At 44.9% G+C, this 13,804-nt stretch overlaps 1 protein-coding gene across 1 annotated transcript in view; it reads right to left on the bottom strand.

The window, feature by feature from the left end:
- CDH23 (cadherin related 23) overlaps positions 1 to 13,804 on the bottom strand; it is a 547,959-nt gene that overhangs the window by 465,349 nt on the left and 68,806 nt on the right. Inside the window, exon 3 of the mRNA XM_065408191.1 lies at positions 12,573 to 12,650. Within this exon, the coding sequence (XP_065264263.1) occupies positions 12,573 to 12,650 (78 nt within the window). The remainder of the gene's footprint in view (positions 1 to 12,572; positions 12,651 to 13,804) is intronic.

Genomic DNA, 13,804 nt, shown 5'->3' with positions numbered 1-13,804 from the left:
AACACTCAGGGTTCCCAAAAAGTTCTAAAGTTATGCTGAGATGCAATGCCACTCAGGGGCTATTCTGGCAGCCAAGGCTCACCAGAGTACACCAGCATTATGTTCATGCCATCATATCTGGCCACCAACAAGCGCTATAGGTCAGGCTGTGCCAGCTTTACACCATAGACAGGAAGATTCCTCTATGCAAGGAGAATCCTCAGATGTCCATTCAGGCCTCTTTTAAAGTCTCCTTTGTGCAGCCCAAGCAGTGCAAAGCAGACATAATAGAGACTAGGATCTGACCCACAGAATTTAGTAGAGAATTATCTCTGCACTATTGAGTTCTATAGGTTGGTTTAAAAATTTTGTAGAAAAGTTAAAATTCTCTCAAATTCCATGGGATGTTTCCATAAGATCAGTAGCTGGTCCTTGTGTCACAGTGTCCGATGGAAGGTTTCTAGGTTATCTGAAAAAACATCTAAACTTGTAAACATCAAAATGTATGAGCTCATCCTCGAGTTTTTAATCTACTTTAACCACGGCTACTGAGGCAATAACCTCACAAAGGCCAGTACTATGACATCAGAACATCATGCTAAAGTTGATGACGTAGTGGTCTCACAGGCCTGTCCCTTCACATAAGCCCAGCAAGCTGTGTGCTGATCCAATGACAATATATCTGACAAGTTCAGAAAATTAGAGATGATGAGCCAATAACCTTACAAAGGCCTGTGCCTCAACATCAGCTCAGTTAAATAGAGGGTCTGAGCTAGTGGCCTCACAGTTTCCTATCCCTCAACTTCAGGCCAGCAAGCTGGAGTTGTTGAGTTAGTGAGCTCACAAGACCAGATGTCAGACATCCAGCAAGCTACATGCATGTGACAAGAGCCCAGGTCTGTAGAGCCTGGGACAGCTGGTAGTCCTACCGTGCCACCGGGAGGCCACACAGAGGCACAGCCAAGGAGCACGATGGAGAGTAGGCGCTGCAGGAAGTACCGCCCAAGAGACCTAGATTGACAGTACCCTGCAGCCTGTTGATTAGCCAAGCACTCTATTTAACCCCAGGGGTTGCCTCGGGAAGTTGTTTGTAACACCAAACCCTGCTTGAGCTCCTGATCTCCAACCTCTGACCCCAGCCTGACTGACCCAGATTCCTGCCTCTCGATTCTAACCTGGTACTGCCTCTGATCTCCAGTCTTTGATCCCGGCATGCCCCTGCCCCTGATTCTTGCTTACAGAACCTGTCTCTTGCTATTCCTCCAGTTCCTGCCCAGCTACCACCATCCACTGATGGGCAGACCTCAACCCAGCCGTGACCACTAGACCAGACCACCTACACACTAAACTAACGTTCAAGAACCGTGACTTGAATGCCCGAGATCCTATGGAGACCTGGGCTTCACATCAGACCAGTAAGCTAGAGGTGCTGAACCAGTGAACTCAGAAAGGCCTGTAACTTGCCATCAGTTCACATGCAGAGAGATGCTGAACCAGATACCAGCAAGCTATCATGGCTTCAGCTCATTCCAGTAAGCCAGCAGTGCTGAACGAGTCCCCACAGAAAGTCCAGTGCCTTGGCATCTTCCCAGCAAGCAAGAGGTGCTGAGCCAGAGAGTTCATAGAGGTCTGGGCCTTCACATAATTCCAACAAGCTAGTGTGTCTGTTCCAGTGACCTCACAGAGACTCTTACTTGGATACAAGCCCAGCACTCTAAAACTGTTGAGCCAATAACTTTGTGGAGACTTATGCTTTCCCATCAGATCGGAATGCTAGAGATGCCGAGTCAATGAGCTCAGAGACCTGCGCCCTGACATCAGCCCAGCAAGCTATAGATGTTGACGCGGATACCTCTCAGATATCTGTTCCTCTAAATCTGCCCAGAAAGCTAGAAGTGCTGAGCCACTGTCCTCACAGCTGTCTCTCCCTTGAGATCAGCCTAGCACACTCAAGCAGCTTAGCTAGTTTGCTCCTGAAGAGTGCACAGAGGCCTGAGCCTTGATGTGTAAAGCTAGAGGTATTGAGCCAATGTCTCATCATGAATGCAGCAAGCTAGGACTGGGGAACATCAGCTGTGTTCATTTTCCCTGCCCAGAAATATATGATGAACTCGAATATCTAGGTAGGATCTGACTTTTGCTGATGTCCCAGTGGCAAGCTCTCTCTCTCCACCTGTCTGAAATACCAGCAGGTGTGCTATATTCTCCTGGGCAAATCTCCCAGCAACAGACAGGTTTCTCATCCAGAGCCAAATACAACTGAAGAGATAGTCCCAGCAAGAACAATCAAAATACCATACCCTGGCCTCTTTTCATGTTGAAGTTACCCATGGATAGTCAGACTGCACAGTGAAACTCTGGAGTATTCATCTATATTTGCCATTCTAGTATAGCAGTTTCAACCTCAGGTTTTATAGCTGTGGTTTGAATAGGCCCTCCCAACCTGTGAAAGGAGTGAGCACCCCACAGGTAGCACTGCTTGGCCATCCCTCCCATCCTCTGCTCCTATACCAAACCTTGTAGTTACCCACACACACAATATACCTTCACCATTCTCACCCTGAAAATGGAACAGTCCTAAAGTATGTTGTTGGAGTCCATCCTGACAGCATAATCAAACAGTTACTACTACTTGAAGATGGCATTATCCCCCAATTACATTTAAATGCAGCAGCCAAGATGAAGGGAACTCAGAACCAGACTCAAAAGTATTACCACCTGAGTTATTTCCTGAGCTACCTCTTCGGTTGGGTATTTGCAAGGCTCCAAAGCATGCAACTTTCCCAGAAACATGTGCAAAGGCAACATAGCTAATTACAAGGTTACTCCCTGTTCTGAAATTTGCTAGGCAATCTCAGTTTTCTCAGGTCTGTTCCACATCCTGTAAATCCATCTTGCCGGGCAATTAGAGAGTCATGACTTGATTCTCAGTGATTACATTGTAACGAGGTGAAGACATCATGCATGCCAGTGTGTGATGATATTCCAGGATGATGTGAAAACACAAATGTCATATAACGCTGCTCTACAGCCAAAATGCTTCTGAAATAAATGTAGTCAAACTTTACTAATTCTGGGTCACTGAGAACGAAAATGATGCTTAAAATTGTTGATTGGCTCTAGTTTTCAAGATATGCTATTGGGTCAGTATATACGACCCTTGACTTGGGAATTGCGGAGGATAAGTGAGTTATAAAGGGAAGGGATCTCAATTTAAACCAGAAATGACTCAAATACATCTTTGACTGGATCTATGAATAAATCTATGACTGGGTTTGGACAGTACTTGCTTTTTAGGCAAAACAATGAATGATGCAATCTGAAGCTGGTATTGCGTCATACATGATATGAATTGCATCATGTTATTCCTAGAAGTCATGGATGATGCAATCATAACGAAGCTTACATCACTCTGCTGAAGAAATTGCCCTATATCAGCTCTAGAAATCATACAGTGTCGTGCTCTCTTATTTGTCAGTGTTTGATTTTGCAAAGGGACACATTTCTGTTTAGCCAAAGTGAGCAGAGATGCCTCGTACTTGTGTGAACAGTGCAGATAACGTCTGCTATGTTTGTGGTGAAGTGACTTTTGCATCACAAAAGCGCAGCATAACCACTATGGTTAAGAAAGCCTATCACCTTTATTTTGGCTGCAAAATTGGAGATCAGGACAAGAGGTGGGCCCCACACATATGCTGCAACACTTGTGCAACAAATCTTCGCCAGTGGTTGAACAGGAAAAGGAAATCTATGCCTTTTGCAGTGCCAATGATTTGGAGAAAGCCAACAGATCATACCAGCAATTGTTACTTCTGCATGGTGCCTCCAGTTGGGAAAGGTGTGTCAAAGAAGAAAAAGTGGACTGTGCATTATCCAAACATTCCATCAGCTATACGCCCAGTACCCCACGGAGAAGGACTGCCGGTTCCTGATGCACCAGAATCATTCTCACTTGAGTCAGACGAGGAAGAGGAAGAGGATGAAACTTCTGGTCCTGAACCATCAGTGTCACAGGACCCACATTTTCTCCCATCCTCCTCCTCTGAACCACACCTCATAACACAAGGTGAACTGAATGACCTTGTCAGGGATTTGGAACTACCCAAGAGTAAGGCAGAGCTGTTGGGCTCTAGACTACAGCAGTGGAATCTCCTGGCAGGTGATGTTAGGGTTTCCATGTTCTGTGACCATCAAAAGGATCTTGTCCCATTCTTCTTCATGGAAGGTGATCTTGTAGCCTGCAACAACATCGATGGTGTGAGGGCAGCCCTCAACATCGTTCACGATCCAGATGAGTGGAGACTGTTCATTGATTCATCGAAGACGAGTCTTAAAGCTGTTTTACTGCATAATGGCAATTCCAGTTGGTCATGCAGTCCATATGAAGGAAACCTATGACAACATGAAACAACTTTTGAAGTGCATAAACTATGACCAACATCAGTCGCAGCTTTGTGGCGATTTGAAGGTTGTTGCTCTCCTGCTTGGTCTGCAGACTGGATACACAAAGTACTGCTGTTTTCTCTGCGAATGGGATAGTCGTGCAAGAGATTCCCACTACATCAAGAAAGATTGGCCACTCCGACAGTCATTGGAGCCTGGGAGGAAAAGTGTTCAGCATCCACTACTTGTTGAATCAAGGAAGATTTTGTTACCACCCTTACACATCAAGCTGGGTCTGATGAAGAACTTTGTCAAGGCTATTGACAAAACACAAGCAGCTTTCAAGTACCTCCGTGGAAAATTTCCAAGGTTAAGTGAAGCTAAGATAAAGGAAGGTGTCTTTGTTGGTCCTCAGATTCGTGAACTTCTTTGAGATGATGCATTTGACCATGCACTGCGTGGCAAGGAAAAGACGGCATGGAAAGCCTTCCAGTTAGTGGCAATAAATTTTCTCGGAAACAACAAGGCAGACAACTACAGGTTGTTGGTGGAAAACCTCCTCAAGGCATACAAAAGCCTTGGTTGCAACATGTCACTAAAGATACATTTTTTGCACTCTCATCTACATTTTTTTCCACCAAACTGCGGAGCAGTGAGCGACGAGCACGGCGAGCGATTTCACCAGGACATTGCAACAATGGAGAAACGCTATCAGGGCAAATGGAGCCCATCAATGCTTGCAGACTATTGCTGGACAGTGACAAGAGATGCTCCATTTAATGAATACAAGAGACAAGCCAAGAAGCGCCGAGTAGACACTGAATAGGACTAAACTATGTACATAATAGTTTTTTGCCTTTTGTTTCATAATAAATTTTATTTATATAACCCTTTTGCTGATTTTTAAAGTGTTACATAAACAGGACAGGTGAAATATTATCATGTAAAGCAACCAAACACACATGAAAAGACCTAGGTTTACAATTTATGATTAAAACTCTACTGTCTACACAATATACATAGACATAAAATGTAAAAACTTAAATATCTTAGAAACAGTAGCCAATCAGTTGTTTTAATTGTCATATTTGAATTCAGCACATCAAAATACATAATAAATAGCACATTTTATCTCGGAAGCAGACGACTTCTCAAAAATTGTAGACCAGTGTAATCAGGCTGCAGCATCATGTGATTATTTTGTCCCACAAATGTGACACCAGGAGGTGATGTTCCCCATTTCTTACAGCAAAGGAAGGTTCAGGGGTTGTACATTTTGTTTTTCATTGTATAGCGTGGGAGAACTAGGAGCCAAGAACTGCCAGATCCTAATCCCATCATAACATTGATTCCCTCTGTAGTTCTGAACAAGACACTTAAGGGCCAGTTTTTGTTTGTTTGTTTGTTTGTTTTGGGGGGGGGGGGAGGATTAAAGGCACCTAAAGTTGCAGACAGTTCCTGAGAAGGTTTTCAAAAGGGTCCATCTGGGGCTTTAGGCACCTAAATACCTTTAATAATCTGGCTTTAATCTCTTGCCCTCATTCCATTCTGTAAAATGGGGATGACACCACTTACCTACTTCTTGTGAGGATTAATTAGCAAAATGTCTCAGAAGTGATTTTAAGAGTAAAAGCAACTGCTAACTATTGTCACTATATTTGTGGATATCCATAGTATGACAAACTCCATTCCACTTTGAGGCAGATGCAAACACAGCAGCACCTCCTACCCAATCCCCCCTAATATCATGCTGAACCATACACCTAATCACAGACAGCTGCACAAATATTTGTCCTGCATCATCATTGAACCGGTTCTCAGTTATACATGCAAAGTCAGGGGCCTTGTCCTTCATCAATTCATAGATGGTGATAACCTCATTAGCTATTGACTTTGCATTAAAGGGTATAGGAACGATGAATAGGAAATTCTGGTTCTCCACAACTTGCCTTCCACAAGGTAAAACCAATGAGACCAGGATTAAACATCTGAGTCCAAGTTTATGCCCCACAGTTTTGTCTTCTACTTTGTCTTCCCTGCTGCCCATCACAGGGAGTGAGGGGCCCAAGCATCTGCAACCAGTCCCTCCATAGCTCCTGCAACTTCACCCATTTCCAAACAGACCCTCCTTGTCCCCTGTGCTGCCATTACCCACTTGTTTGCAAGTAAGAAGCCTCTGCCATGGCTCTAGGCCGGCAGCCCTGTGGCTGGGTGATTCCCCCCGCCCCTCCTTTCCTCTCTTTAAACCAGCCTCTTGTCATGCACATCAGAGTACCTAATATTTCTTCACTTCACTCATTTCTCTATTGTCCTTCAATTTCTTCTCTGCTGCCTAGCAAATTCAATTGTTTTTGTATTCCTCATATTTGTGTTTTATATTCCCCCTCCAACTCTCCCCCTCCCCAATTCTGTAGAGTGTGTTTGTGTTTTTCATTACTTCTGGGTGAAATAACTGACGAGGGGGATCAGTCCACCTGAAAATTGCTCTCCCTGGACTTAAATGAAACAGATGGGCATTGATGGTGTTTTCAGAGAAATTAATCAGCCTGGACTGGCGGCGGTGCCAGGAGCTCCATAGGCCCAATCTAGACTAATGAATTCCAAGCTCTCGGTCTTAATAGCTCCTGACAAGACTAATTTACTCATGTAAGTGATTAGAGAGGGAATGATCTCTTTAATTGTTGCTTAAGACTCTTTTAGGCATCACATGAGGGAAGAGGAGGCTGTTAATTTCTAGTCGGGTAAGCGAGAATACAGGGGACTTTTTTGGGAGGGAAGAAGTTAACAAAGAGAAGGGAATGATGCAGATATTTTGGCACTTCCTCCCCGCTCCCTCCCCCATCTAGGGTATTCCAAGTTGGGTGCAGTTTGGAGGGGATTTGTCCTGCCGATGGATGACTGAATTCACTGTCCTGATGACAAAGGGTTACCTTTTGAATCAACTGAACATCTGAGAAAGTATCCATTCAAAGATGCAGCCTACAGTTCGATTTCTGTTGCATGAGTGCAGCTATTGGAATGATTACTGGATTCTTTAGTAAGTCATTCTTCCCTGAGAGTGTCACAACGTCACAGGTTCAAATCCCCCACACCGTAATTTCATGTGTAGTAGTAACACCTCAATGTGGGAGAAGGGGATACTGCAGCACTGCTATGCTGTCCTTTGCATGCAACATTAAAGCAAGGACCCTCATACCCACTGCTGGTAGAATTTAAAGATACCATAACAGTGCTGAGTAAGCAGCTGGGGTAACCATGATCAAAATTCCCATAGGAAATACAGGTTCCAATATCCAAGACAGTGTGGCAACTCTTGCCAAGTATATAATGACAGCTGTGTTTGTCTATAGTCCCTACAGACCCTATTTATGTAACTCCTTGTATAGCATTTGGGAGTCCATGAGTATAATGTGCACTTTATCATTCACTACCTGGGGGCTGTGCTTCTGACACCGTGGTGAAATATCTGCTTCCAGCTAGTTGTGCCCCAGTCCAGAACATTTATGGCTTCCAGGCGACTTTTTTTAATTTGAGAAATGTATGCAAGGTGGGGGGGAGAAACACGCTAGACCAGGGAGGATGATGACAATTCTGTTTTGTGAAGGATTTTGATATTCGTCTTCGTTCCAGTCAGGAACAAAACTTGAAATTTTCAAAAAATTCTCCATAAAAGAAAAGAAATTTTCAAAAAATTGTTGTTTTGGACTGATTAAAAAAAATGTCCTTTTGATTTTGCTTTGCAAAACCATGCAAAATAAAAATTTTGAAGTGAAAAGTCACTTCAAAATGAAACAAAGTCAAAATATTTCATTTCAATGTCGTCAAGACATCCTGTTTTGACATTAGGAGAAAAAATGTGAAAAAAGTTCTGACAAAACTGGGGCAAAATCTACACAATTTCATAAACTGTTTCAACTTCTGTAGAACCACATTCTCCATCAGAAAACATTCAATCAAAGTTTTTCCAGTCAGCTCCACCTACCAGTTCCATTTACTCCATGTAGCTGCTTTCTTCATCAGAAGTTTCTCTAGGGCAAATTCACTAGTGATTAATTTTGTTAGCCCCTTCAAATGCAGAGGGGTGGCAAATACACAAGAAGATAGAAATAATCTGTAAAGTGATCTACAGATATTAGTGCTGCAGTAGAGGCTGCAGATAAAGCACATGCAAATAAGCAAAGTCCTACACAAGGAGTGCAAGTAGAACTGCACAGGTACAAAACAGCAGGATAGCATCATATTTAAAGGATTTTTTTCTTGTTTCCTTTATACCATCTTCATCTAGCATTTTCAAAGGTTGTGAAAGGAGGTGCCCATTAAAATCCATTTTAAGAGGTCGTCCACCATATGAAGAAGTTTGAGAGTCACAACAGACCAAAAATCACAAAGACCAAATTCTGTTCTGTTGCACTGCATTACAAACCACTGATAGGCACTGCTACCGACAATGCTAACCATCACACCTATGGCTCACATTCCACTATGGTATTGGCTGGTTCAATGGGAGCAGGCAGCCATTGTTTCATGAGGTGCTATGTTTCAGATAGACCATGTGACGGAGTAGGGACTGGGGAGTATTGACCTGGTAATGTTGCGTGGGAGTTTTACGGGTTTACTGTCTGCATTGGTGCTGGATGGTGGTGGGATATCAGGGTGTGACTTCACTTGAGGGATGATATTTGAGCATGTAACCTGAGCCCAGGAGGGGCTTGGGGCCAGGTGACACCTTCTGCCAGGGAAACTGGACAAAGACTGGAGGAGGAGCCGGAGGGGGTGGGGGGGGTGTGGCTGAGTGGAGACTGCTGGAGGGGGTTTCAGTTTGGAGCTGGCTGGGGAAATGGAGGGAGGCCCAGCACTGGGGTCTGGGCTCCCTACCCCCCAAGATGGACTTGATTGAGGGGTCCTGTTTTCTGTACCTACAAGCTCTGTTTTGGACTGTATTCCTGTCATCTAATAAACCTTCTGTTTTACTGGCTGGCTGAGAGTCCTGGTGATTTGCAGGAAGCGGGGGCGTGCAGGGCCCTGACTCCCACACACCGCGTGACAGACCACAGCACCCATTGCATGCTTTTGTCTGGACAGTCACCAAGTTAAAACTGGTGCTAAAATAAATAGCTGTGATTGGCTAAAAGTCAAGTGACCGTCTTTACTTGGATCCTACTAGTCCTCTGTGAATTTGGGGAAGGATCATCTTAGATCAGTGGACTCCAAACTGTGGGGACAAAGATGAAGCAGCATGCTTCCAGCCCTGCTCTGCCCCCAGCCCTGCTCTGCCCAGTCACACACTGCCCCCAGGCCTAGCTCTGTGGGGAAGCCGGTACAAATTACTCGGGCCCGGCAGTCCAGAAGGGGGCCTGGGGCCCGGCTTCCCCCCCCACCCTCGTTGGCCCTGTTTAGCTGGTCCGCCCTTGCTGAGGGGTCCGAAAAATATTTTTCACCAGGGTCCTGATTTTGTGTGTGTGTGTGTGTGTGTGTGTGTGTGTGGTGTGTGTGTGCGCGCGCAGATTCTGTTAATGGCAAGTGGGGGTGCAACTGGAAAAGTTTGCGCACCACTGTCTTAGAGCTTCTCAAGCAAGGTTGTCCCCGGTCCATAGGCTCTCTAGGGTGTATTCCAGGAGGGCTTTGCCACTGTCCCAGAAAATGTATAAATGAAGTGCAACACCATAGGGTGTGGGCAAGACTCTATTTGAGGGGCCTGTCATGGATCCACTGGATCTGTGCTACGCCCCATCTTTTAAACAGTCTCTTGAAGCAACCCCTTTTATGTGGCAGACCTCCCAGGGGTCCCACTCCTTCCCTCAGTGTAGGCCAGGCAGCCTCACCGCCTTGCAGATGAGCATTTGGGCTCCAGTAGTCCTGTTTCACGCTGTGATTTCTGTCCAGCGAGTCCAGATGAAATAGACTCTTGATAGAGACTTGTACGCTCTTCCGTGACTAATGCACCTCAGCAGGTATTTACAGTGACACTCAAGCAGTGTTTTCAAAACAGAGTAGGATTTATTAGACAGCTGGCACACAGCATTGCAAGTCCCTAAGTTAGCACAGAGAAATAAAGGTTAAAGCATAGTCCATTCTGGCCAAACCAGCACAAACTACCAGCCAGGTTATAGTGGATCGCGTCTTCGGCTCTCTCTCTCTCTCTCTCTCTGATTCCTTTGCAGCCAGCTTCCTCCAGGAGCCAACTCCTTATTCCCTGCCTGTGTCTCAGTCTTTTGTTCTTGAGCTGGAGTCTCTGCTCAGCTTCCCTGCTGAGAGGTGTGGGGCAAACTGCCTTCCTCTTGCTCAGTGGGTTTTAGGTGTCACTGTTTGGTCATTGGGACTTTTCCATTGTCTTTTTGGGATTCTGCATCGATATGGGTCGCTTTCAGCATGTTCCAGCCAGTCCCTGAACAGCTCTATTCACTGCAGCCCAGACAGAAATGTGACACCCTCACTCACCTCATGTTCTGCTCTGCCCCCAAGAGCAGAGCTCACACTCTTAACTGTGCAAAGCGCAGAGGGAAACTGAGGCACACAGGATTCATAAAAATATTACAGAAAAGTCCCACTTCGTGACAGGTCCTCAGAACAACTGAATACAAAACTGAGGTCTCTCCGCGAGGTGGTTGGAAAGACCTGATTCTGGTGATTCATGCCGTTTTAATCTCTTAGCAGAAGCACCCTTGACTGGGGTCCCCCCTAAATTTTGAAAGCCCTGCTGATGTTTCAGTAGCTGCTAGGTTCCTGCTGCATGGATCTGCAGTGTATAAGGGTGAGGAAGGGTGGAACAGGCCAGTGTAAATGGGGCCCCGATAAGATCACAGCTATTAGCCTGCAGATGGAGGCCCAGACCCACAGTTGTGCACACACTGGGCTTACAATCAATTCCTTCAGCATTAAAAGCCAGCCACCGGCCCTGATTGAAGAGTACAAGTTTAATGGACTGAGAGCCTGGAAAGAGGCCAAGAAAGGCCCGATCAATTTCTACATTTACTAAAACTGATCACTAGCAAAACAAATAAATAAAATAAAAAGCTACATCTGTCAATCAAAAAATTGCCAATTATCTCCAAGGGCACTATACACAAAATCTCATCTCTACCCAAACTCTCAGCTCTTTCCTGACTGACTCTGGCAGCAGGATTGAGTGGCTGCATGCGCTGTGAAAGCTTCTAGGATTTGTTTACTTGCTACAATGGGAAGCAGGAAAAGAGAGGGAAGTAGGCAACAAGAAACCCAGGTGAATAATTATTATATTACCAAAGCACCTAGAATCCTTACTCATGAACCAGGACCCTATTGTGCTAGGCACTGTATAAAAACATTTATTTTACTATACTATCTATGGAAAGCCAGCCAAAATAAAAGGAGACTGAGGAAATCTGAGAGCACACATGCAGTTTGTATATTACACAATAGTATTTTAGTATGAAGTGCAACTGGGCTACAACCTATTTCCGTGTGTAATCTTCCTCCACTGGCACCTCTCAGAGCAGTTCTAGTTATGAGCTATAATTTTATTTAAGTCTATTTCCATCCCCTAATGCATTTAGATAACTTCCACTAACACCCAGGACTCTGATTCTCTGTTGCCCTAGACCTAAACTGGTGCAAAGTGGGTGTCAGACACTACCGTTCTGGTCTGGTAACAGTTTACACTTTGCACTGGTGTAAGTGACTAAACATGTTGCTGGGCAATGGAGAACTAGGCCCTCAAGCGTCAAGAGGTCTCTGCTGAGGCTTGATCTTTCAAATTGCTGTGCTGAGCTCTCCCTGGGCGATGCTACTTTGAGAGTGGAGGGCATTCAGCACTTTTTCAAGATCAGATCCTTGCTCTGGAAGATTTCACGGCAGAAAGACACCCTCTCCTCCCTCGTTTGCATATAAAGCCACTCCAGCTTCCCTACAGGAGAGAAGGCACACAGGATCTGATGGAGAATGAGCCACATAGTTTGGTATCCTGAATTGATATCTTAAACAAACACATCACACGCTTCCCAAGTGAATGTTGCATATTTTCCCCACTTCTTTTCTTTTGAAAAAAGTTCCATTGTCCCAGGTGGTCTGGATCTTTTTCCCAGCTGGGCAACTTCAAACACACTTCATAGCCAGAATGGGTGCCTGTTAGCCATTCTGTGTGCCTCCTCCTTCCCCCGGTCACTTTCACACACCCCAAACCGGCCTGGAAACACAATGCAATCTGCTCATTAACATAAGTGAGGCGCACTCACCCACGGGGGTATCCTCATTGATCAGCAGGTACGTGTCAAAGAAATAGTTGATGAAGTACGGCAGCCGATTGCTCAGACCTGAAAGGATGAAGAAAAATAAGGTTTTAAATTTATTTTATCCTATTTAATTTGATTGGAAGGAGGTTGTGGTAGAGGAGTACTCGGAACAAACAGCTGGCAGTGCCCTGGGATCAGCCCTAACTCTCTGTGAGGCCAGCAGCAAGTCACTCAGTCTTCCTGCGCCTTAAATCAACAGACCTTGCGAGACAGACCAGTCCTTGCGAGACAGGCCAGTCCTTGCTTACACACAGCCCCCATACCTGAAGCAAATACTCACCACCAACTACACACCACACAACAAAAACACCATCCCAGGAACCAAACCCTGCAACAAACCCCAGTGCCAACTCTGTCTGCATATCTATTCAAGGGACACCATCATAGGACCTAACCACATCAGAGGCTCGTTCACCTGCACATCTACCAATGTGATATATGCCATCATGTGCCAGCAATGTCCCTCTGTCATGTACATTGGCCAAACCGGACAGTCTCTACGCAAAAAAATAAACAGACACAAATCAGACTTCAAGAATTATAACATTCAAAAAACAGTAGGAGAACACTTCAACCTCCTGGACACTCAATTACAGACCTAAAAGTGGCAATTCTTCAACAACAAAAAACTTCAAAAAGAGACTCCAACGTGAAACTGCAGAACTGGAATTAATTTGCAATTACACATTAGACCTGAATAAAGACTGGAAGTGGTTGGGTCATTACAAAACCTAATTTCCCCCTACTGTTACTCACACCTTCTTGTCAACTGTTTGAAATGGGCCACTCTCATTACCACTACAAAAGTGATTTTTCCTCCCTTGGTATCCTACTGTTAATTGAATTGTCTCGTTAGACTGACCTCCCACTTGATATGGCAACTCCCATCTTTTCATGTTCTTTGTATTTATACCTGCTACTGTATTTTCCACTCCATGCATCTGATGAAGTGGGCTGTAGCCCACAAAAGCTTATGCCCGAATAAATTTGTTAGTCTCTAAGGTGCCACAAGGACTCCTCGTTGTTTTCACAACTTGAGGGACTCACCTGGTCCTATTCCTCACCCAACTGCCTGTGATAGCAGACAGGGTCACACTGTATGCAATGTAGCTGTAGCCATGTTGGTCCCAGGATATTAGAGAGGAAAGGTGGATGAGGTAATATCTTTTATTGGA

This window comes from Emys orbicularis, chromosome 7 (genome assembly GCF_028017835.1).
Source record: "Emys orbicularis isolate rEmyOrb1 chromosome 7, rEmyOrb1.hap1, whole genome shotgun sequence".
NCBI lineage: Eukaryota > Metazoa > Chordata > Testudines > Emydidae > Emys > Emys orbicularis.
This window is presented reverse-complemented; position numbering and strand designations above follow the sequence as displayed.